Raw genomic sequence first — 25593 nt, 5'->3', positions numbered from 1 at the left:
GAGAACCACAGGTTCGTTCCGGGTAGGATGGATGGGGGGTTTCTGAGCTGGCATCGGGCAGGGATTATAGGAATGGGGGACCTATTCATCGATGGGACTTTTGCGAGCCTAGGGGCGCTAGAGGAGAAATTTGGGTTACCTCCCGGGAATGCTTTTAGGTACATGCAAGTGAGGCCGTTTGTGAGACGGCAGGTGAGGGAATTTCCACTGCTCCCAACACGAAGGATTCAAGACAGGGTGATTTTGGGTGTATGGGTTGGAGAAGGCAAGGTCTCGGCGATCTATCAGGAACTGCAGGAAGCAGAGGTGGCCTCGGTGGAGGAGTTAAAGGATAAGTGGGAGGAGGAGCTGGGGGAGGAGCTGGATGAAGATCTGTGGGCTGATGTCCTGAGTAGGGTTAATTCTTCCTCCTCTTGCGCCAGGCTCAGCCTAATACAGTTCAAAGTTGTCCATAGGGCGCATATGACCGGGGCGAGGATGAGTAGGTTTTTTGGGATGGAGGACAGGTGTGTGAGTTGCTCGGGGAGCCCAGCAAATCACGGCCACATGTTCTGGACATGCCCGGCGCTGGAGGGGTTCTGAAGGGGCTTTGTGAGGACTATGTCCAAAGTGGTGAACACCCGGGTCAAGCCGAGCTGGGTGATAGCATTATTTGGGGTATCGGACGAGCCGGGAGTGCAGGAGCCGAAAGAGGCTGGTGTTTTGGCCTTTGCGTCCTTGGTAGCCCGGCGGAGGATCCTACTAATGTGGAGGGAGGCGAAGCCCCCAAGCGTGGAAGCTTGGATTAACAATATGGCAGGGTTCATCAAGCTGGAAAGGATAAAGTTTGCCTTGCAGGGGTCTGTGCAGGGGTTGTCCAGGCGGTGGCAACCGTTCCTAGACTTTCTCGCGGAACGTTAGGTGGCGGTCAACAGCAGCAGCAACCCGAGGGGGGGGGGGGGGGGCGTTTGGTTTTTCTGTTTTGTTTAGGTTAGAGTGGGGCGTTTTTCCTTACTGGCGTGTAAATTTGTTAAATGGGGGTTATTGTCTTTTGTTGGAAATCTCGGGCGAGTTTCTCCGACCCCCCCCCCCCGGCCGGGTCGGAGAATCGCCGGGGGCTGGCATGAATTCCGCCCCCGCCGGTTGCCAAATTCTCTGGCATCGGATATTCGGCGGGGGCAGGAATCGCGCCGCGCCGGTTGGCGGCCCCCCCCCCGCGATTCTCCGGCCCGGATGGGCCGAAGTCCCGCTGCTAAAATGCCTGTCCCGCCGGCGTAGATTAAACCACCTACCTTACCGGCGGGACAAGACGGCGCGGGTGGACTCCGGGGTCCTGGGGGGGGGGCGCGGGGCGATCTGGCCCCAGGGGGTGCCCCCACGGTGGCCTGGCCCGCGATCGGGGCCCACCGATCTGCGGGCAGGCCTGCGCCGTGGGGGCACTCTTTTCCTTCCCCCTTCGCCACGGTCTCCACCATGGCGGAGGTGGAAGAGACTCCCTCCACTGCGCATGCGCGGGAATGCCGTCAGCGGCTGCTAACGCTCCCGCGCATGCGCTGCCCGGAGATGTCATTTCCGCGCCAACTGGCGGGGCACCAAAGGCCTTTTCCACCAGCTGGCGGGGTGGAAATTAGTCCGGCGCGGGCCTAGCCCCTTAAGGTTGGGGCTCGGCCCCCCAAGATGCGGAGCATTCCGCACCTTTGGGGCGGCGCGATGCCCGACTGATTTGCGCAGTTTTGGACGCCAGTCGGCGGACATCGCGCCGATACCGGAGAATTTTGCCCCGTATGTATAATTGTTGAAAATCGTTGAAAATTTGAATATATTTTTTTTAAAATAGATTTTGGCTGTTAAAGCCCAAGTCAAAGGGCTCAATTCTCCGCTTGGCGACACCGGCAGCGAGAATTGTGATCGGGTGGAGAATAGCAGGCAATGGAAAAATCACGATATATGCCTGACGCTGAATCCGTCGCCATCATAAAATTTACAGTGCAGAAGGAAGGCATTAGACCCGAGTCTGCACCGGCCCTTGGAAAGAGCACCCTACTTAATTAAGCCCACACCTCCACCCTATCCCTGGAACCCAATAACCCCACCTAACCTTTTTGGACACTAAGGGCAATTTAGCATGGCCAATCCATCTAACCTGCACATCTTTGGACTGTGGGAGGAAACCGGAGCACCCGGAGGAAACCCACGCACACACGGGGAGAACGTGCAGACTCTGCACAGACAGTGACCCAAGCTGAGAATCGAACCTGGGACCCTGGATCTGTGAAGCAACAGTGCTAGCCACTGTGCCGCCATGGTCCAGGGTCCCTCGCTTGTGGCATTATTAAAGTTTACACCACACGCCAGTGGGTCCATGCAAAACTGGTACTTGCATGGATTTAAATATCGTTAGAGGATTGGACATTTTATGCTCCGCCCCTCTGAGGCGGAAGTCTCGCGGGCGGGAACTAGAGCCTTGGCTATTGAGGGGGGTGGGGCGCAGAGGCTGAAAATCAGTTTTGGGCTTTCTGGGGGATGACTGCCCGGACCAGGGGCAGGAGTGGGAACAACTTGGTGTCATCTCTGTGGACTCTGGGTGCCCCCCTCAGGATCGGGGTGGCCTGGCTCGGACCACCATTGCTGCAGTATGTGGATTTAAACGCACCCCTTTGGTGCTACTTATCGACTCCTTCCTGGCTGCTCACACAGCTGACTGCTCACTGTATCCTGTGAATGTTCAGAGAGCCTCTGCTGATGTGGGAGCCCACCCAGGCCACCCCTCTTGAAACCCTCAAACCCCAGCGGTATCAGCAAGGGGATGGATGTGGCCAAGCTCAATCAGTGGTCCACCAGGTGTTGGCACTCCTCAGAAGCGCTGCCTCACTGCAGAGGAAGCAGGGGATTAGCAGAGCTCACCCCAAACAAAGGGCACGTCCACCGTGTGGCCTTTGGAACCCTCCCTGGTTCTCTGCACCTCCCAGGGTTTCACCAGTGACCCCCCTCAGGATTACAAACTGTTTCCTACTGGTGCGGCTGGCAGCACTGTCTGCCTCTGCAACCTCTTCTCAGTCACTGTTCAGGAGGACGGGCTTGAGTCTGCCTGATTGGCTGATAGCACGGTGCCAGTGTTGGAAGAGGAAGTGGTGCATGAGAAAGAGGTCAGAGTAGGAGGAACACTGAGTTCTGGTAGGGGGTAGAAGGGCTGATGTGGCACTGGTTAAGATTATAGATATAGGAGACAAAGCCATGGAGGGATTTAAACACGAGATTGAAAGTTTTGATTTTGGTGAACCAGGAGGCAACGTAGGTAAGTGAACATGGCAAACACTGTTTGGGTTAGGATATACGGGCAGAAGAGTGTTGGATTCGCTAAAGTTTATGTTGGGTGAAGATGGTCCGTGGGCCAATTGACTTTTAAGATAGGGTCTGAAAATTTAAAAAGATCATTATGAAGGTTTTTGTAACAGATGGGCTGCCAAGGGTGATGTTTCAGAAATCAAATGGAAGTAAGTGGTCTTTCTGATGGAGCGGATATGAGGTTAATTAATGCAATTCGGTCAAATAGGTCAGCAAGGTTGCAACCAGTATCAGCATGAGACCGAAGAGGGGAACGCAGTAAATGATGAGAGAAAGAAGCCTAAAACAATGTTCCTAATATTTAATGGGAGGGAATTATGACTCATCAGGATTGGATGTTTAACAAGCAGGTTGATGAAGCGGAGGCCATGCAGAGGCCAAGAGCAGTGGTAATGAGATGGATTTGGCATTGGTGTATGTGTTCAATCTGATATTGCTGAGCAGCAACAACTAAAGGAATTTAGACAGGTTGGATGTGTGAGAAAACCAATAGAGATGGAATACAATCTAGCGAAGTGCGAGGTTTTCCGTTTCGGTCGGAATAATGAAGAAGCAGAATATATTTTGAATGTTCCGGGAATGGGAACGGTATGCATTCAGATATCCTGGGTGTTCTTGTACGGGAATCATGGAAAGTTAACGTATCGGGATAGTAGGTAATTAGGAAGGCAAATAGTATTTTAGCTTTCGTTACAAAGAGTTTGGGGTGTAATGTTACGACACCCTGCTCAGTTCCAACCCCACATGTCCCGGAGTCACAACACAATTGAATTAACCAATAATTCTTCGGAAAATACCCAAAGTCTTTGGCCCTTGGCTGCCCAATAATCCCAGTCACCAGGTTTGTAAATGTAAACGCGATTACTGTTATTTACACCAAGAACTATCATAAAATATTCAGCAAGTAAAACTGGTTAACGACAAACTAATACCTACTGTCCACTTTAACTGTCCCACCCTCTACCCACATACACAAGATTTTTTTTTTTTTAAATAATCTTTATTGTCACAAGTAGGCTTACATTAACACTGCAATGAAATTACTGGGAAAAGACCCAAGTCGCCACATTCCGGCGCCTGTTCGGGTACACAGAGGGAGAATTCAGAATTTCCAAATTACCTAACAGCACGTCTTTCGGGACTTGTGGGGGAAAAACGGACCACCCAGAGGAAACCCACTCAGACACAGGGAGAACGTGCAGACTCCACACACTTCTGAAATTAAAGTCGCCATAATCCCAGAGGACCATAGGCTGCTCTCCCCTTTGAGAGTGTGAGCTGACCGGTGGTGTTTTACCCTGAAGGTCACCATATCTCAGGCAAGGGGCAAGGTTGAGAAGGTGGAGCCTTCATGGATAACCTCCAACGGTATGGGAATTGAACCCGCGCTGCTGGAGTTGTTCCACATCACAAACCAGCCAATTGAGCTAACCGACCTCCCACAGTGCACTTCTGGAATCCCTACAGTGCAGAAGGAGGCCATTCGGCCCATCGGGTCTGCACTGATCCACTCCGCTCTATCCCTGTAACCCCATAACCTGACTTGCACATCCCTGTACACTAAGAGAGAATTTAGCATGGCCAACCTACCTACGTGCACATCTTTGGACTGTGGAAGGAAACCGGAGCACCCAGAGGAAACCCACGCAGACATGGGGAGAATATGCAAACTCCAGGCAGACAGCCACCCATGGCCAGAATTGAACCCGTGTCCCTGCCGCTGTGAGGCAGCAGTGCTAAATACTGTGCCACCGTGCTGCCCTTGTAGCAATAAGTTGCATGTAATATTTCATATCTATTGCTAGTTAGAAAAAAGACGTCAAACCGTACGATGATGTACAGCTGTTTGTAGAATGTTGTTTCCTGCTGATTTCTCTGCATGAGGAAGCAGTTCTCCTTGTGGTATTTTAGTGCATTTTTGGTTGTTTACTAGTTTGTGATTTTCTTTTTTGTGGGGAGAATAAAAATGGGATAAAATTATACAACAAACGTTGTCCTGTATTACACTCAGTGTCTTGAGTTACTTCGCCCTAATGTGCACTGCAGTCCAAAAACATATTTAATGTAATGACAGCTGGAGAAATCTCAGAAGAATTGTTGTCAACAGCAGCTAGGTTCTCGCAGTTGTTGAATAACTGAACTGACTTGATTAGGCAAGCAACAGTGTTTTTAAAGGTTTCAATGCGACCTGTTGATCTCCAGTATTGGGATATCGTATATGTGAATTGCAAAACAGCAGACTTAAGAGAGAACATGACTTCTGCTTTATGTTTCCATTTTATTTTGCGGGGAGAGGGGGATGGTGCAGTGTTGGCAGAAACACATGTAACAAGTGACTGCTGTCTTTCCCCACGTCGCATGCTGCTAGGCATAGACAAAAAGAGATGGTCATTTGTGGACTGAATATCTTTTTATCCCAATTAAGGGCAATTTAGCGTGGCCAGTCTAACTACCCTGCACATCTTTTGGGTTGTGGGGGTGAGACCCACGCAGACATGGGGAGAATGTGCAAACTTTAGCCAGGATCGAACTCGGGACCTCGGTGCCATGGCAGCAGTGCTAACCACTGCACCACCATGCCGCCCTGTGGATCCAATATTTGCAGCATCCCCCTCCACCTCAGATTGCTGTTATCGGTTTTCTGCAGCCATTTGGGAATAATCATCGCAACATAGGGCATTACGATGTTTTTATGTAAAAGGAGGTATCTAAAATGTGGTTTTTCTTTTTTAACGGTTTCCAAATCGAAGCGTTGAAAGAGACACAACTCATGCAACTCCCATTTGTCTTTTTTGACACATATTTTCCTCTCTTACAGGCACGGAGTCTTTTGTACCAATTTCGTCTCTTGCCCAGGATCCCCTGCAGTCTCCATGACTTGTGTAAGCTGTGTGGCACAGGAATGTGGGACAGCGGATACATCCCAGCTGTGGAGTGTACATTAAATCATTTGGACTTTGATGGTTGCCCATATGGCGGGACCTCTGCCACACCATCTCCAAGATCAGCACATGAAGGCAAAAGAGGGGCAAAAGATGTTTTCACTTTTCTGAGATAGTCTTTCTAATTAACCATATTTGTTCTGAAAACTCTAATTATTAATTTTGGAGGTAATTACTTGATAGGGGCTGAACCTAATTACTGAGTAACTGTATTTTTAGTAACTGTGAGATAGTATTGATACTTCTGATCAGTTGTGCAAAACTGATTTATTTAGTAGAATCTTTCGGAACCTAGATGATTTGAGTTGAAGTGGGAAAGGTACACTAGGAAGGAGAGGATGGTAACCTGAGCACTTTAAATGGGTATCCTGGGGATGCCCTCAAGTAGCCTAAGCACAGTGTTTGATTTGAATGATTTTTAGGGAAGGAAAGTCAATTTTCAAACAGCTGGAATAATTATGACATGTTGCAAAAAATACAATTGACTCTTGAGGAAACTCTGTAAAGGTATAAAAATGAAGTTAATTTGACAATTCCTATATAATGAAACACTTCAGTGTTAATTTAAATATATTTTTTAAATTGCTGATACCCAACAAGCGACAGTATATTCTGTAAATATCGCTTAACCACATCCCTATCCAAGAAAAGGTTCTACCTGAAAATGTATTGCCCTTAGCTCAAAAATAGTGAAATGCATTGCCTTTTCACATAATGGCATTAACTAATTGTATCCTGTCAGTTGAACCTTGGTCCAGCTGTGGATTTGTGATAGTTGTGAGAATTCAAATACTTCTTGCAACGGTAAAGTTCTAATGGAGCCACCTTTGGAAAAAATTAAAGCACCTCATTTACTAGATTATCCTGTTTAAATTACCACGCCCAGATATAATCATTAGTTGTAGGGCCAGAAAGCACCTTGAAATCTGTTAGTATTTCTGTCATTTCACTGGACGCCACTTTCCAATTTATAAAAGCTCCTTAAATCAGTAGTTCTTGAGCTTCTTTGATTGAATGACACCTTTTTAAATAGATTAGTAATCATGGACTCTCCCGTCTAAATTATAATGCTGCATAATATGAAAATGCTGCATGTAAAGAGTCTTTTGGCAAAACAGGTGTTTACTTACGTATATCAGAGAGATGGGTGTGCTTGTATCTCACTGCAGAGCCTCCCAGTCCTTGTTACGATGTTTGACAATGACATTTGTAAGTCAGTCTCCACTTTAAGATCGACCTGCACTTTGTCTTGATTGCTGCTAAAGCAGAAAGTGATGTTTAACAAAGTTCAGTTGTTGGGAAAGATAGCGACACTTTCATTGCTCCATTCACTAACTCTGGCTTCTTTGCAGTAGCAGATGGCCAAAACTGTGACGGTGTTTGTTCTTCGACCTTAATTTTCAGTGAGTGGTCAGTTCCACCCATTCCTCTTTTTGTTTTTCCACTTCAGCTACAAGTTGACATAGCAAACATTGAAAATGAATCCTCAACCCAGTCGTACATATCTGTGTTTAGATTTTCAAAGTCGACACTGAAGTACTCTGTCAATGTGGCAAAATGAGCAATTAGCTGTTATCATGTTTGCATCCAGAAACTCAGTCAGTAGCAGAAAGATATCTGAATTTCCTTTGCTCAAACTCATTTTCCTAATCTCAGTTTTGTTCCCAAATGTTTCAGTATTGTCACTTAGTTTGAGCATGGTTGTGTTGCCCTTTGTATTGATTTGATTCAGTATTGTATGCAAGATATGTGGTCAGAGAAGTTTTCAGCGATACAGCATAGAATTTGTCACTATTACCTACTCCTTTTTCTTTTCTTGCAGCACCATTTCTATTGCCATCCGTTGCATCAGCACTATATGTGCAAACAGCAACACAGTACACCCATTTAAGCCATTCTCGTACCAGGAAATTACTCAGTAACTTGAATATTTCCTCACCATTATTAATTCTAGTAACCCCTGACAAAAAATATCATTTAAAATGTTCCCAAATCAAACATAGCGAGTGTAAACTAGTAACCGTGCTACACCACCAGCATCAGTTGTCTCGTTCAGCTGAATTGCAAACTGCCTACATCCACAAAGCTTTTCTGTCAATTGGCAGTTTAAATCTCTTAAGTTCCTTGATTATTCTACCAACTGTGCCATTAGAAAGTGGTATGACCTTCCCCTATTGTGCTGCCTCTTCACTCACCATCACATTTCAACAGAAGCTGAAAGAATCAGCTTCTAGCAAACCAAAACCCTGTTAAGAGGGATGTTTTCAGGGCCTTTTCTAGAACTGATGTGATATTTGTCACTTGAGTTTTCAGACTGCTGTTTTGCTTTTTTCATTCGAAGAAGTCTTTCAATTTATCTTCATATTCCAGCTGCTTTGTTTTGACGTGTTGATTCAGTTGTGTTTATTTCATTGGATAATTTTTTTAAGTACACAACATATTAATACCATCCATCATTGAGCTCCATAATATTTTCTGTTCTTAGTTTGTTCCTCATTACTGGAATAAGTATTGTCCATGGCTTCAGCTGAAGTACTTGAAATGAGGCTATTTTAAATACTTCTATTTGAAAGTAATTTACTCCTAGGCTATCATCAATCAACTCTAAGGGTGCCTGTGTTGCACAAAAGATTATAGTTGTCAGAATGACATACCACAAAATGTGTTCCAAATGTAATGTATATTTTTGTTTGTTTTTTATATTTCTCGATATGGCAACTGTGAGCTTTCACAGTGTAGTATTGTGAAGTGTTCAGGTGTCGTAAATAACAATGGCTTTTGCAGTTACACTCGGTAACATGGCTGGCTAGCAAAATGGTGCCCTTGGCGAACTTGTATTTTGGCACCTTTTCTTTGAGTTTACGTATATAGTACCTAGTTTTTATTCAAAGTAAGTGCCATCTCTTGAACAAGACTGAACTGACCTAAAGCCCACCACCAACCTTGATAACTATGATTCTAGATGGCGAGCTTGGTGGTGTGCTGAACGCTCCTCCATGCCTCAAACATCCTGGATGAGAGCTAGCCAGCCTGCTTAGTGCTGCATATTTGATGGGTGTATTCCATTCTTGGTTTGTACCAAGCCCACCTCCATCCACCGCTCATTCTTTTACTCTTGACCATGGCACCTCCTGACCACTGCACGTTGAATGGTCGCTCACCTATCAGCCGAATCCTGTTTAGTAAACATATTATTTTGCAAATCCCAAGGCAAGTCCATGGAGTTCTATGGACCCCAGTTTGAAAAACATTGTATAAGGGTTGACATAACTCGCAAAGTATAGTTCTTGCAGTTGCAAATACTATTTAGATACTCAAAATTAAAAGTTTTGCATGTCCTAGGTCCAACCATCTTCAACTGCTTCATCAGTGACCTCCCTTCCATCATAAGGTCAGAAGTGGGAATGTTTGCGGATGACTGCACAATGTTCAGCACCATTCGCAACTCCTCAGATAACTAAACAGTCCCTGTCCAAGTGCAGCAAGGCCTAGACAATATCCAGGCTTGGGCTGGCAATTGGCAAGTTACATCCGTGCCACCCAAGTGCCAGGCAATGACCATCTCCTACAAGAGAGGATCTAACCACCGCCCCTTGACATTCGATGCCATTACCATTGCTGAATCCCCCACAATCAACATCCTGGGAGTTATCATTGGTCAGAAACTGAACTGGACTAGCCATATTAATATTGTGGCTACCAGGGCAGATCCATGGCTAGGAATCTTACGGTGAGTAGCTCACCTGCTGACTCCCCAAAGCATGTCCATCATCTACAAGGCACAAGTCATGAGCATAATGGAACACTCTCACATGTTGGAGTGCAGCTCCAACAATACTCGAGAAGCTTGACACCATGCAGGTCAAAGCAGCCCACTTGATTGCTCCTCCTTCCACAACATTCAAACCCTCCACCACTGATGAACAGTGGTAGCAGTTTCTACTATCTACATGATGCACTGCAGTAACTCGCCAAGGTTCCTTAGGCAGCACCTTCCAAACCCACGACCACTACCATCTACAATGACAAAAGCAGCAGATACCTGGGAACCCCAATGTCATTTGACATCTTCAGTCAACTGCTCTCAATGAATTATAGGGGATATTTTGCAGCATATCAGATTTCAGAATCAAATAAGTTTTTGCTGACTCAAAATATCTCTCTTTTTATGACAATGAAAATCATTTGAGGTTGTTGTTTTATATCCATAGTTTATATAAAAATGATAGTACAATTGAAGAGTAGATTCCAGAAGTAATTTATTTGTTGAGAAATGCAAACTTACTACTCGGGAGAGATTTCATTGCTTGTTCGCAGATGGAGAACCAGGAAGTAAATGCAGTTTGTTGGTGACTTTTCAACCCAGCTACTGCATTTGCATATGACTGTTGGGTTTTCTGAACAATTAGTGTGTACAGGAATTATGGCAACCTGCATCATTGTATTTCAACTGAACTATTTAAAGGGACACAGCAAAGATGATAAATTGTGGAGGTAAAGAAACAAAGGAAGCAATTTTAATAAATTCCCAACATGGCACGGTTGTGTCTCAATTCATCGATGCCTCCCTAGACTTCATGCTGCACTATGCAAGGCCTGCAAGGAGTCACTCTTCCCTGCAGACAGGAGAAAGAAACTTGCCTCAGAATAAATAGAAAATACTGGACAATCTCAGCAAGTCTGACAGAGAGAAGGGAGCTAATGTTTCGAGTCTGGACGACTCTTTGTCAAAGCGATTGCTGAGTTTAGCATGTGGTTTCACATTCTTGTGGGAAGCAGATTAATTACCTACCAACTTAGGTGTGGAAAGGTGAGTTGGATGGCACATTCAACTACTTCCTGCATTGTGCATACAACCCCAGTTTCCTTATTCTGCCTTCCAAAGCCTATTCCTGCACATCATTCCCCATCTCAACTTATCTTCCAGATGGATCTATTCCTCCTGCACACTGCCTCACAACGTCTATTTGGCATTTAACCAATGACACTCACCCTTATCCTAATGTCATCCCTTTCCCCCACAGTGACCCTCAAAAAACTTTGTTTATCATCCATTTGACACATTCCATCAGTCTTACCTATAGATTCTCCTTTCCTTCCCCCTTACCTTATAGGGGTAAAGAACTGGAGGTGGCCCTCGAGTCATCTCAATAGAGACAACTGGAGAGGACGGCATGCTGGAATAAGCTGAGTTTCTGCATGAAGAGATGTGGGGGGCGGGGGGGGGGTATTCACTTATGTATTCTCCCCTTGACAGATTTAATTCACTTCTTTAATCTTGCTGAGTCTCATCAAGCACCCTGTAGGAGATTGTCACGGTAAGGACAAAGATTCCTTCTCAGTGGTCAACACACTCTGAAAGTACACTATTATAGGACATTGCAGACCATATATCAGCTCAAATACATATACTTTGGTGGGGCTGGTCAAATATAGTTGAGTACCCATCACAAGTCAGCATGATCGGATGGTGAAGACAAAGAAAGCAGTGAGGACTCCACATCAGAGAGCATAGGATAAATCTGCATAGCTGGATGTGGATACTGAACCCCACTGAGTTGTTTTCAGAGGATAATTCTGGAGCAGCGGCAAAGAATTGTGCACGGTACGGGAAGACTCTCCAACTGCTCTGTGCATGCTTGCAAGTAAGAAGTCTTACAATACCAGATTAAAGTCCAACAGGTTTGTTTGGAATCACTAGCTTTTGGACCTCAGCTCCTTCATTACCTGCGCTCCGAAAGCTAGTGATTCCAAACAAGCCTGTTGGACTTTTACTTGGTGCTGTAAGACTTCTTACTGTGCCCACCCCAGTCCAACTTCGGCATCTCCACATCCTGCTTGCAAAGTGATTGGAGGGATCAGTCTGGCTAATGAGTGATCACAGACAATTTTTCAGATCAAGGATGATTTATCCTTGCAGATGGTTGGATGGAAGGGGCATGTCAGTGTTGACTGAGGATACATAGATGACTTGTGAAGTTTATCTTGGGCTTAGAGACATCTACAGTGAGGACATCAGTTGTTCGCTGTCGAGGGAATTGGTTGTTGGTTCAAGCAGCTACCCTCTCTTTCCACCTCTTGTGCTTGTTGATTAAAAGGTCTTGACACCGTGTTCAATGATGGATCATTTTGGTCATGAATGGGCACCTACCCTACCCCCACCCCCTGCACCCCTTGTGTTGATGTTAATAGAGCAATCCTTCATGGAGGCTTCGACATTGTCGTCAAAGTGTTTCTTCTGGCTCCTGTATGAGCGATCTTCCTCTCGTAGCTCTCAGTCGAGCACCTGTTTGGACTGTCTTCATTCTGATTAAATGTCCCATCCATCCAAGATTATCATGGCCTCTATTAGCATATCTGTGACTTGGAAGTTGATCATGTTTGTTCTTTTGACCTCCCAATTTATTTGCGGGATCATAAAAAGACCGTGTTGTTGATGTTGTTCTAGGGCGTTGATATAGCACTAGAAGTTGTCCAAGCTTCAGTATCATGGAGAAGTGTGGGGAGAATGACTGCCTATTTGACTTTTGAGTTTCGTGTCATGTCTGATGGCGCGATTCTCGAAAACCTGAGTAGTCAATTTACCATGGGCTGAGCTAGCACATTGGGCTCAGGAGTGTCTTGTTTTCTTAGGCAGTCTTTCGGAATCCAGGATGACGTGCTTCCATCCTAAAATAAGTGGAAGGTGCCTGTGCATGATTTTGAACGTATGTATTACACTAGGCAATTGGAAGCCAGGCTCGAATTACACGATCAATTAATTGGTTTTGATGCATTTAGTTGGTAGAGGATCTTCGTGGTCTTGGTATTTAAGGCCAGTCCCAAGCTCTTGTAAGTTCTTGTATGCCCGGGGAAGTTCACAGATATTATCCGACACCACATGACAATGTGCAAATAACAGTACAATGCAATCATTCCACTACAGACACCTTCCATGTCAAAACAGGCACCAAACAAGGGTGTTATACTCAATCCTCCTTGCAGCAACACTGCAGCTCATTACTGACTGTTTTCTCCCCCCAGGTGTGGTAATAACTTTTTACACATGGTAAACTCCTTAAAGTTAACTGTCTGAAGGCTAAAAACAAGAAAACCACCACTTCTGAAGTAGGACTACAGTAAGCCGATGAAACAGGAGTTTTTTTTTAATATAAATTTGGAGTACCCAATTCTTTTTTCTAATCAAGGGGAAATTTACGTGGCCAATTCACCTACCCTGCACATCTTTTTGTGTTTTGGGGGTGAGACCCACGCAAACAGGGAGAAGGTGCAAACTCTACAGTGACCTGAGACCGGGATCGAACCTGGCTCCTCGCGCCATGAGGCAACTGTGCTAACCACTGTGTCACCATGCTATCCCTGATGACACACAAGTTTGCACTCACTCGGGCAGCACAGTGGCGCAGTGGTTAGCACTGCTGCCTCATGGCACCAAGGACCCAGGTTCGATCCCAGCCCTGGGTCACTGTCCGTGTGGAGTTTGCACATTCTCCCCGTGTTTGTATAGTTTTTGCCCCCACAACCCAAAGATGTTCAGGATAGGTGAATTGGCCACCCTAAATTGTCCCTTAATTGGAATAAATGAATTGAGTACTCTAAATTTATTTTAAAAAGTTAGCACTCACTCTAAAAAAGCACTACAATAGATAGGAGCATGAATGTCATGATGTCGTAGCTCTTTGCGATGATGTTCTTGCGCATGGAAAGAGTGATCTTTTACATGGAGCGACAAGTGTGTGCAGGCCTTCACCAATAGTTTTCACATTTTATTGTTGAAATAGAATTGATAAAACCCTAGCCTTAACTCTTCCATGCCGCCCTGATGTGCAACAAAGTTCTCTCCAGCTCATTGCTAGCAGGGAAGTGCAGTGGACCATGAGAAGGAAGATAGAAAAGGGAGATGGTGTAGGGACTTGCTCAAAGCAACCCCAGTCAGTGCCACATGCTGCTTGGTGTCCAAATGGCCAAGCCTACCACTGCATCTTCCTGGCTCTGCTGAAGCGACAGAGGTTGCATCATTTTTGAGTAGCAGAAAAAGAGTAAAGATTTATAGTTGCTCAAGAATATTCATATAGGTGTGTTACACAGTGTTATTTTATTAACTTACTATTTAGCTTTTGAGAAATGTAAAAATTAGCCACACTGATTTCTCATCTTGCCTGCTGCCTGCCAGGTGGTCTACTCACTGTGATAATTGCTAAGACAAAGGGTGTCTGTGGAAGGGATGTTTTGTTGATTGGTTGTGGGGGGGGGGGAGAATTGCAGTGATGTGGTAACAGGGTTCAGCATGTGTTTGCCAGGTGGGTGCACTGGTGCAACCTAACACAACTTTGCCATGCCTGGTCTGGGAGGCATTAGCTATGAGGAGAACTTGGATAAGCTCGGTTTGTTCTCACTAGAACGTCAGAGGTTGAGGGGCGACCTGATAGAAGTCATGGACAGAGTGGATAGTCAGAAGCTTTTTCCCAGGTTGGAAGAGTCAATTACTAGGGGACATAAATTTAAGGTGCAAGGGGCAAAGTTTAGAGGGGATGTGCGAGGGACGTTTTTACATGGAGGGTGCCTGGAACTTGCTGCCAGAGGAAGTGGTGTAAGCAGGTACGATAGTGACGTTTAAGGGGGGTCTTGACAAATACATGAATAGGATGGAAATAGAGGGATACGGGCCTCAGAAGTGTAAAAGGTTTTAGGTTGGACGGGCAGTATGGTCGGCGTAGGCTTAGAGGGCTGAAGGGCCTATTCCTGTGCTCTACTATTTTCCTTTGTTATGAGGACATTCTGGGCAGCAATGAGAGTTTCTACTGATACCATGGTCATGACATGCCCATCCTCTCTCCAATCCTCACTGATTTGTATTGTAAAATCTTTCAAGGCACCTGAAGCTTCAACATCCCAGTTACTTACTCCAAGACACATCTCGTCATATTATGGCTTTGATTATAGCACTCTTGGGTCTTATTGCGTGGGCTTCTCCCAGGTGTCATATGCCACATTTAAGTCTTTGTCTTTAAGCAGCCAACTGATAATTCTGTTCTGAGGAGCCAAGAGCTCCAGGAGAGTGAGCTGACGATTAATGCATCATGGCAGCTGCCAGGGAACCTTACACCCATCTGTAAAATCATTTCATAGTTGCGGGAAAACTGCACGTGAAGGAGTGGAAACCCTTGCTTCACAGACTCATTTGGATGCCTTAATTGCCGTGTGTGCAGGCAATGATGTCCTCTGTGCCCAGTGGGCATCGTGGCGACTGGGATGCCTTATTGACCCCGTTAATCACATTTTGATTTGATGTTTTAAGTTTCATTTGTGATTTGCTTTTTGGTTCAGACAGTATCCCTATAAGGGGTTGCCCCTTTCATTTGTCCCTCAGTTTGTTTGATTTATTTTAACTGATTCATTGATTTGCCAAAATTGGGCAACAATGTCCTACAATACATCGAGAAGTAAACCAGAGCTGCAATCTTGAGCATCCACTCATTCTGACTGATTGCACGACTGGCAAAGTGTATGTAAGTGTCTTTGCTGGCAGGCATTGCATTGATCAGATGTGTGATGAATTTATGGATGACTGACTGCAAAATCCCGCAAATACCTTCTGTAGACCCCTGGAAAGATCCTTTGAAAAAGAAGATGATAGTAGTAGTTACTTTGACAGCCACTGGTAAAGCATGACCCATCAGATGCTCTTGGCAGCAGGTCTTCTTCGAGCAGGCTGCTAATGTCTATGACGGCCCCAAGCTTCCTGAGGCACTGGTATTTGGACATGGCCAGGATACTAACCCAATGTCTATATATACCCTGTGTTTAGGGTTTCACCTCTGTGTTTATCTGAAATTCAAGGTAAAGCAACGTAAGCAGCACCCATGCTGAGCTAAGTCAGATGGAAAGTAGAGATCAGATGTACAAACCTTCAATGCAGTGAAAGTCACCTGCAGAGCAATGGAAGCCACTAAAAGCAAACTTTCAGAATGAGTCCTGTGAGCAAAATGCTTTCAAGAGGCAAGGCGGCAGGTGTGAAATCTCAGTACTTGGGGATTTTTTCTTTTGCCTCTTATATGTTCAGCCCCCTCAATTGCTGCTATTATCTTGCTTTGCTTTCACTGGAGAGTTCCAGGAAGCCTGGGACACCTGTGCACCCACAGTTAAAGTTGAAAACCCCTGTTAAAATAGCTGTTAATTACCTCTTAGCATATTTAAATTGGCAGCCTGCCTCTCCCAAGGGGCTTTCTTGTATGCAGCTGAGTAAGCTGCACTTAAATACAAAAGTCGACAGGCTGAAACCAGCTTCCTCACACGGTCAATTAAAACACTTTACTCCCCACCGCTCCCAAACCAACCTGCTCTGTGAAGTTAAAATTTCTCCTTGTCTTTTAAAACACTATTCAAGTTTTTCTACACACTCGGTTTCATAAACATTCTAAATACTTGCCCTGTCACTGTTTTTATGACTTTCTGGTATTTATCTTTCCCAACACGTTGACTCACTTTAAAATTGTTTCTGAAATATTGAAAGCTTTGGAAAATCTCTGGAGGTATTGGACAACATTTTCAATTGATGGGCTGTAGTTTTTTAAAAAAAATTGTGGTTGAGGGAATGGAAGCAACAGCAAACTAATTTGAAATATCATAATGAAAACATGGGTACAGATATTGTAATATAGCAAAAATTCCCAAATGTACTTATTATCAAAGTCCTGCAGTTTCAATAGAACAATACTGTTCTATGTTGGCATTTAAACTCTTTGGCCACACCCTAGAAACCATTGTTCCAATCCAGCACAATTTATTCCCTTGTCCTAACTGGACTTTGGAATATTTCAAGGTTGCACGCTGCAAGTAACATATGATACCTTAAAAATAAACGTCCTTCCAAATTCCCCAGAGTTTTATATTTTGTAGTTCACGGTAACCTAGGTTCTTTGTTTACATGTGGTTCAAAAGAGGCTAATGGGAAAACTAAAGATGAGACGGTTATAGTAAATATTTTCAAAAGAACAATGTGGTGATTTTGTCTCACCTGCTTTAGGTGGATATAGCAGTCACATCAATTGTGTTACAAATCAGATTTCACTCCTTTTCAAATTGGCCATTGAAATTGAAGGTAGTTGTTTTACTTTCGCACCTTTTGACAAACCGACAACAATGTGCCATTGTTTTAATAAATCTGGCAGTAATTATTTCAAATATAGCAAGCATTTCACTCTTTCAGTACGTATAGTTTCTATAACACAAAGTCTAATTTCTTCAGTAATGGTGCTTTTGAAATTTTCTTTTATTATTGATCCTATTTGAGTAGCGTTCAGAGCTATAGTGCATAACATCAACTTGCTATCCTATTGCACCTCTTCAGTTGCTCTCTGGTCAATGACTGCAAGATTATAAGAATGATATTGATTGCTCAAAAATGGAAGAAACAATGTACAGATTGATCTTTGTACAGAATTTGAGGCCTGTCTAAATGTTGATTTAGGTTAGTAAAAGGCTTTGACATTAATATTTAACATTAAAGGTGAATGTTGCCCTCTTATAGATGAAAGCAGTTTCATTATTGTCTAGCAGAGAATACTGGAACACCTTCAAACTGTGCACTTATATTGTACATCAAAGTGTTTTATTGTTACAATGGAAGTCTGACTTTACCTATCCTGTTATGAATCAAAATCAGTTCTAAACTTGTCACATTAGGGTTTCAAGCAACATCCAGAGTTATAGTGCATAATATCAACCTCAGCAAAGAGGGGACTGGCTGCTTACTTGTGTTAGAACATTGCCCTTTAATGACCAAAATTTAGGTTGTTAGATGTAATGGTGATGTGTAATGAAGGATTACAGAGCGTTTTATCCGATGATATCTGATATTGGACCAATGCTTTTAACTAGAAATCGGTTGCTATGAAGGTTGGAAAGACTCTCAAAGCTTATTTTGTAGCAAGCTGACTTGTCATCACTGTGTTTGAAACTTCTGATTGCTTTTAAGCTCTCTGATTGAAATTCGTAATGAGTTTCTTGTTTTAAATGGCAACATATGAATGAAAATAGGAACTGGCAGTGAAACCTAAAAGACAAAAGGGAAAAAAATCAATATGAGCATTTGGGCAAAATTCTTTTTTTTTTTTATAATATATTTTTATTCCAAACAGCAAAAATCTCACATACACAAAAAAAACCTCAAAATATAATACAAACAGTTTGCCATTTCTTGTTTTTACAAATTAACAGTAACCCCTAGGCCTCTCCCACTCCCCCCAGCCGATTTTCAACAGAATGTTCATTTTAATTGTCTGCACACTCCCGCCAAGGGAACTAGGAGGGCATCCTACCTCTTCAAGTCCCCTTTCACCCCTCTACCAGGCTGGACAAGATCAATTTCTGCAACAGAGCCCATTCATAAGCCACTTGAATCCCTGAGCTTTGCCTTGGCCAACTTGAATCTTCCTGCTTCCCAGGGGGTTTATCGGGAAAATTTCGCTCTTGCTCACATTCAGTTTATGCCCTGAGAAGGATCCAAACTTCCTCAGCAACTTCATTATCTTTCCCACACTAGATAGCAGGTCAGAAATGTACAATAACATATCAGCCACATAACGGGGCACCTATGCTTCTTGCCCCCCTCTCCCAATACCTCTCCACCCATTCGACAACCAAAGCACGATGGCCAACAGTTTGATTGCCAGCACGAACAACAACGTGGACAGCGAGCATCCCTGCCTCCTGCCCCTGTACAGCTAAAATACCCTGAGCTCACCACATTAGTCTGGGCACTCGCCTTGGGAGCGCTAAAGAACAGTCTCACCAGGAGATAAAAGTTGGCCCAAACCCAAATCATCCCAGAACCTCCACTCTACCTGATCAAAAGCCTTCTCTATATCCATGCAGATGATTACTTCAGGTACCTTCCACTACATAGGGACATGACCACATTCAAAAGCCACCTGATATTGGCCGACAACTGTGAGCCCTTGACAAACCCAGTCTGTTCCGCAGAAATCACCTGTGGCAAACAACCCACTGGCTGCTTCGCCAGAATCTTAGCTGATACCTTTGCATCGGTATTCAGTAAAGACATAGGCCTATAAGACCCACACTCCACTGGATCCTTGTCCATCTTCAGGATGAGGGAGATCGACGCCTGCACCAACATGGCCGGCATCTGCCCCCATGACAGAGAGTCATTGAACAATGGAAAATTATTCTGATTTCAAAACATTTAATCTTGCAAAAGTAAGCTTTCAAAGCTTATGATCCTACTTTTTGGTGCTGTTTCTAAACTGCAAATTGCAGTTATTTTGTGATACCTTACATTCCTGTACCAGCCTCCCCGAACAGGCGCCGGAATGTGGCGACTCGGGGCTTTTCACAGTAACTTCATTTGAAGCCTACTAGTGACAATAAGCGATTTTAATTTTAATTTCATTCTTTGATCATTAAAAACCTTTCTGGCAATTTCAACACCTTGAGATGATAATGATTTTTCTACTCCTATAGTTTGTGCTCATATTAAATTATGTACCGAATTAGCACTTTAAATCCAGTGGATAAAATTTCAGTCTCTATGCATTTACCATGTATCAAAATGATGAATTAAGTATCATGTTACAGTCCATTCTTTCAATTTTTTTTAATGAACATGGCTTTCATATTGTAACTAATAAACTTTCAGTACTGTACGATAAACTTTTCAGAATTCAGATATCATGCAAAAGTGCAAGCTGTAGTGAGGGGGGTACTGCAGAGTGTTTTTTTTTATCAGACCCCGTAGTAAGAGAATAATAAATTATATCTGTTTCAAGTGATAGTTATTGTTATTTTCCAGAAAGAAATGTTCTGTGAACCCCAACCAGTTCATGGCCAGGGTGTGGGGATCACCCTGTTTCCCTGGAGCCCTCCGGCTCCCATTCAAATTTCTGTTCCATCCTGATTAGCCTGGGAGTTAAAATTCCCTCATACAAATTCCCTCATACAGAGCTCTCCACATTTGTTTCTCACTTACCTGTCCAAACAAACACTCCAAGTTAATGTCAATCCATATCTAAAACACCTCTGCGATGTTGTTTGAAAATATGTTTTGGATTTCTTTTTAAGGTGATGTGGAATGTTGCAGCTTTCCAGATTTAAGTACTGTAAAGGTTGAACACTTCAAAATTACAGTGCAGTATTTATCTTGCTCGTAAATACCACTTGCTTAATGATCTACGTATATAAATCTTTAAGCCAGAGTGTCCATTCTACTCAGGAATTCCTACTTTACATCTATTTGTCGAAATCTAAATGTACTGTCTAACAGTACAACATGACCTTTAGACTGCCTTGTATCTTCTAAATATATTTGAAATCATGCAGTATATGCTGGTCCAAAAGTTAGATAAAATTTGTGTTTTATCAAATGGAAATAATTTCTGTGTTTTCTTCCTTGCTCTTGTTGCCTTGGTGGTGTTGCAAGGGCACTTATTAAGGTTATTGTGTAAATGTCAGTGTCCATGCTACACTGGCAACAATAGGGAATATAGAAATATGTGTTTGTAAAAATAAAAAATTGATTCTGTTAATAGACTAGATGCTATGTTGAAACATTGTGGAATTTCTGATTAAACTGAACTTTGAATAGTAGGATGAAGGTATTCTTTGTCAGATGGATGTTAAGGATATTAAGTGAAATGATGAGTTTCAGTTCAGTTCCTAATGAACATGAGTCCACAGCACAAGACTGTCTTAGCTACCAACTGAGCAGTATGCTTGGATGTAATGAAGTGCATGACGCTGCATGATGTTACTATGACTCACGCCATCTGTACATTTACAGATATGGACTTCAGCTTAGCAGCGTTGTTTGAAATGTTTCTAGAAACTATTGTTGTATGCCTGAGAGAAGGCAGAGTTTGAACTTGGGCTGCTCCAACCCGTGCTTTCCCCCAGCCCCAATATGGGATTTTGTTAACTCTACCAAGTATTATCAGATGCAAGTGCCGACTGGGGATTTATTTCTATAGATTCTTGCCAGCATGCCATATTATATTAGTATAAAGACGATTGCAGAACAGGAATCTATTTTGATTTTATGTGGGAATTGGGAAATTTGGGGGTAGGGCGAGGTTTGCAGGTGCTGTGTGATAGTATGTAGATCTTACACGAGTAACAACACCGTATGTTTCATTTATAACTAACTTTTGTTTCAGAACACTTGTAAATCTGAGAAGTTCTAAATTGAAGCATTATGTTCTGGTTCTTCCAGCACAAAAATGAATATTTTGCCCAGCCCTATCATTGCTATCTCAACATAGCTTTGTCCCATGAGCGCATTTAAATAGAAGCTGTTGATTATTAAAATTGTCCGTTGCAATTGTAAAATGCATAGGAGTAAATGTGTTGAGAATGACCCAGTTTTACAACAGGGGATTTACTTTGTCCTAAAGACCTGAAAACCTAAAGCTAAACTCGAACCTACATATCCAGCCTGCTGGCTTGATATATTTTACTGAAGTTTAAAGATGCCCATTTAGGCAATAAACATGAATTTGATTTTGATGTGCCTCCATTTTAAAAATGGAACACGTTTTGTATCTGATCATTCTCTTTCTACAAGCAAACATTATGGTCAACTGACTGTGACTGTCAAATGCTGTACGGATGAACCAAAAGGAAGTTGGTGGTTTTAGCAAGTGGATACAGAAGCTTAAAGGAAGCCTGGCTCTTGATTCACATAAACATTTAGAGAGCTGTGACCCAGTCCTAATTAAGCAAAGTAGATTTTCTTTCATGTCGTAATGCCTGTTTCTCAAATTCCTTTTTAATCAAAAACATGGCAATTTATCTAACTTTGCTTCCAGTAAGTATCCCTCTAGGCAAAAGGAGATCTTTTTGAAGTGATTGTTTTGTTTAAAATAACATTTTACTATATCAGCTGTTTTTATATAAAAATCTAAATAATTGACATATCTAAACTACTATTTTACAAATAAATTGGATGAATTGGAGTGTTGTTATTATTTCCCCTACACTTGCTTGTTTTTAAACTAGTGCATTGTGGTAATTTCATTAGAAAGCACTGTGAAGTTATCGGTTCTGAAGTATTGTGTGTACTACAAAACGTTTTAAATCTCGGCTTTTATAGATCTGCAAATTCTTTGATTAGTTAACTTATAATGATGAATGGTTCTGTTAATATTCACCATGGAAATAATTAGTCCCAGAATATGATGGTATTGCACTTCTGAATTGCAAAATGGTATCAACATTTTTCCATTCAATTTTTCCATTATACTTTTGCACTTCAATCAATTGTAGAAAATTGATATCATCGCAGTCTTAGAATTCTTTGAAGAACTCATGCCTGTAAAGCTGTACTTCATTTCTGGATTTATTGGATTGAGTCTTGATGGTCTGATGTTGAACTTGATACTTGCTCAGGTATACTTTGCTTACAACTGTTTTTCTGAAATAGTCATGGTCAATTCATAATTAATAGTAAATTTATGTCCTGATAAAAGTTACTCTAATAATAATGTACAAGAAATGTGGCAAAGCGCAAGTCTCGTGGTTCCATGATGGAATTCTTCAGAACATGTCAAAAGCAATTTTGACAAGTTTTGTTAATAGCAATGGTTTGAAACACTGGCTGTTTTTTTATTGGTGCTAAAACAGTTACATCAATGAGTGAACGATAAATCCAGACTCTCTCGCTCCCTCTGCCTCTCATGGTTCTGCTGTTTATAAAAGCAATGTTCTGTCTTAGAATACATCAAGTGCATGCAGTTCAGTTTTACAGTGTAGGTGTATAGTTATTACAAAAACCTGGTATCAGTTTAAAAAAAAAACTGCACAAGGCAGCTAACCTAAAGCATAATATTTGAGGAAGTGGAATTTGTTCAAGATCCAAATCTTGATCACTGACTTAATCTGGGAGATCTTGATATAGATTCAGTGAAGGATCACAACTAAATTGTGTTTAAGCAGTTTTGATCTCACTTTAGCTAATTTCGTAAATGGTGCTAAATTTAGCACTTATTTCAGTGATTCATTTCCTGTTAGGCCCAATATTAAAATGGTAAAGAGTAGAATGATAAAACTGATACTACAGCTGGTGCTTTACTGTGGCAGAGGTGTATAGATCAGAACATCGTAAGGGGAGCAATTCTGTATGGCCACATACACCAAAGACCTTAAGATGGGCCAATGACAGCAATCAAATTTGACTCAAACAAGCTGGTTTATTTGGTTATCAAACAGTAATTTTAATCAATAAAGGTATTTATGCTTATGCTTACAGAGTACACTTTAGAATAAAGGTTGAGCAAAGTTTTGTTCTGAGAGAAGCAGAGTGACCATCTTGTAGATGGTTCTCAGTAGCGAGAAATTGGCTACACTGCATCAATACCGTTTGCTCCCCTGCCCCTCTCTCACCTTATCCCCCTTTTATACTAACTTGAGTTTTTACTAAATAAGGCAAAGTCCCTCTGCTCCTCCCAATAATCTTTTGTTGTCCCATAAGTTGTTTTTCTACTCACAATTAGCCCCTTGGTAAAGACGTTTGCTTTCAAGATTGCTGAATTGGCAGGTCACTCATCATTCTGCTGTTTTAGTTGTAACATTGCTTGTTATCATGTTCTTACAGTTCATTATCTTGAATCCTGGTTCTTATACTTCTGCACCCAGCCTTAGGAATGTGGGAAACTGGCACAGAGTGTATAATGGGAAAGTGTTCTATTTTCAGAACTGCAATCCTTAATTTTGAAGAAAACCACACACCGGTGAGATGCACAGTAAATCTGTTGTGAAGCAAGCTATACGGAGGTATAAAGATAAGTACAATACTTAAAGGTTTAATGTACTTTATCTGACATGACCAACCTAAAACCAATGATGGGTTATGGTCTTTGTGAGCTGCCCAGTTTTGTACACAAATGTCTAGTATGCCTTTAAGTGCACTAAACCCTCACAAACATTAATTCTGTTGAAATTTGCACTTCCAGTTTGTTTGCTGAAAGAAGAAATACGACCTGCATTATTTGTAAATTTGCATTAATGTTCATTTTGATGTTTCTGGTAAGCACAATTGTGAAACAAATTCTTAACCAGGCTACTGCTCTTTCTTTGACCTACAATTGAACACTGATAATAATTCATGCATATTCATTTCTGTTGTATAACCTACTTTATGGCGTTCTGTAATATAGAACGTTTGCATATGTTGAATCTGGGAGAAGGTTTGCCAAAGGTCTTTCCATTATACGTATTTTATGCCTCTGAATCGTTACTGAGGTAAAACCTGATCTAAATGCTGAAGGGAAACTTTGTTTACATTCAAAAGTGATTTTGTTTACAATTGAAAAATCAATTCTTCAGAATAACCTTGCCCTCGATATATTGGGTACGGCTGTGATATTCTCTATGTTACTGTGTGATTCAGTGATGAGGAGCCTGCCTGTCCAATTCTGGTGGAGAGAGAGGAGCAAGGAACCCAGAAACGTGGCAATTTCTCTTATGCTTCGAATCATTTCAACCCCTTAGTCCCACTGGAGTAACAAGGCCCTTGATTACACAGTAAAAAACATATATTTCCTATTATTAGACAGGCAAGTATCCTTGAATATACCATAAATGATTTCAGCTATTATTTGGTCTCCTTTGATCATTTTAAATTAGGATATTAGTTTTAGCATTTGGATTGTATGTTTTGAAAGATTAAATTCATGTGCTGGTTAGCAATAAGATTTTGGTTTTAGATGCAACTTTTAACCATGTTAGTGGCTTGTTCCCTCAAGGGACTAAAGCTACATATATTTTACACATGCTTCAATCATCTTTAAAATGCAGAATTACCTGTTCGATCTCAGGCTTTTTTCTTCCAAAGAATAATGTGAATCTTAAATTGTTTGATTTGAGAAATAAAGTGATGGAAACTTCTGCTGTCTTGTTTTTTTTTCTTAAGTGTGAATTGTTCCATTTATACAGCATTTAATACTCTCCTGAGGGTGACACTATGAAGATTTGCCTTTATTCAGTTTACAAAGACATGTGCAGATCGGGGAGGTTATTCAACTTGTCCAGTCATTCTTCCATAGAAAGCAGTGATCTATTTTCCTCAATGTTGAATTTGATTTCCACTAAAGACCCTTTGTCTTGCAGTTGAAGTTTAAAGTAATATCATATTCAGATTTCCCTCTGCTAGTCAGCTTGCTACCTTGAATTCTTCTATGTTCCCTTTCATTCAATTCCTTTCAAGACTGAAAGGTTTGCATTTTTCTAGCCAATGCTCTTAATTCAATCTTCTGTCATTTGAGGTCAATTGTGTGGTCTCTTTCTGTATTACCTTCAGGACTGGATGTCTCTT

At 42.3% G+C, this 25593-nt stretch overlaps 1 protein-coding gene across 5 annotated transcripts in view; it reads left to right on the top strand.

Annotated features, from left to right (window-relative positions):
* tbc1d16 (TBC1 domain family, member 16) overlaps window positions 1-25166 on the top strand; it is a 143870-nt gene extending 118704 nt beyond the window's left edge. For 4 of the 5 annotated variants that reach the window (XM_072483498.1, XM_072483494.1, XM_072483496.1 and 1 more), the window contains one exon: window positions 6143-25166. In XM_072483498.1, the coding sequence (XP_072339599.1) occupies window positions 6143-6382 (240 nt within the window). In that variant the 3' untranslated portion in view covers window positions 6383-25166. The remainder of the gene's footprint in view (window positions 1-6142) is intronic. The other variant, XM_072483497.1, reaches the window with a different exon arrangement.
* The last annotated feature ends 427 nt before the right edge of the window (window positions 25167-25593 follow it).

The sequence above is a fragment of the Scyliorhinus torazame genome, chromosome 18 (genome assembly GCF_047496885.1).
Source record: "Scyliorhinus torazame isolate Kashiwa2021f chromosome 18, sScyTor2.1, whole genome shotgun sequence".
NCBI lineage: Eukaryota > Metazoa > Chordata > Chondrichthyes > Carcharhiniformes > Scyliorhinidae > Scyliorhinus > Scyliorhinus torazame.
This window is presented reverse-complemented; position numbering and strand designations above follow the sequence as displayed.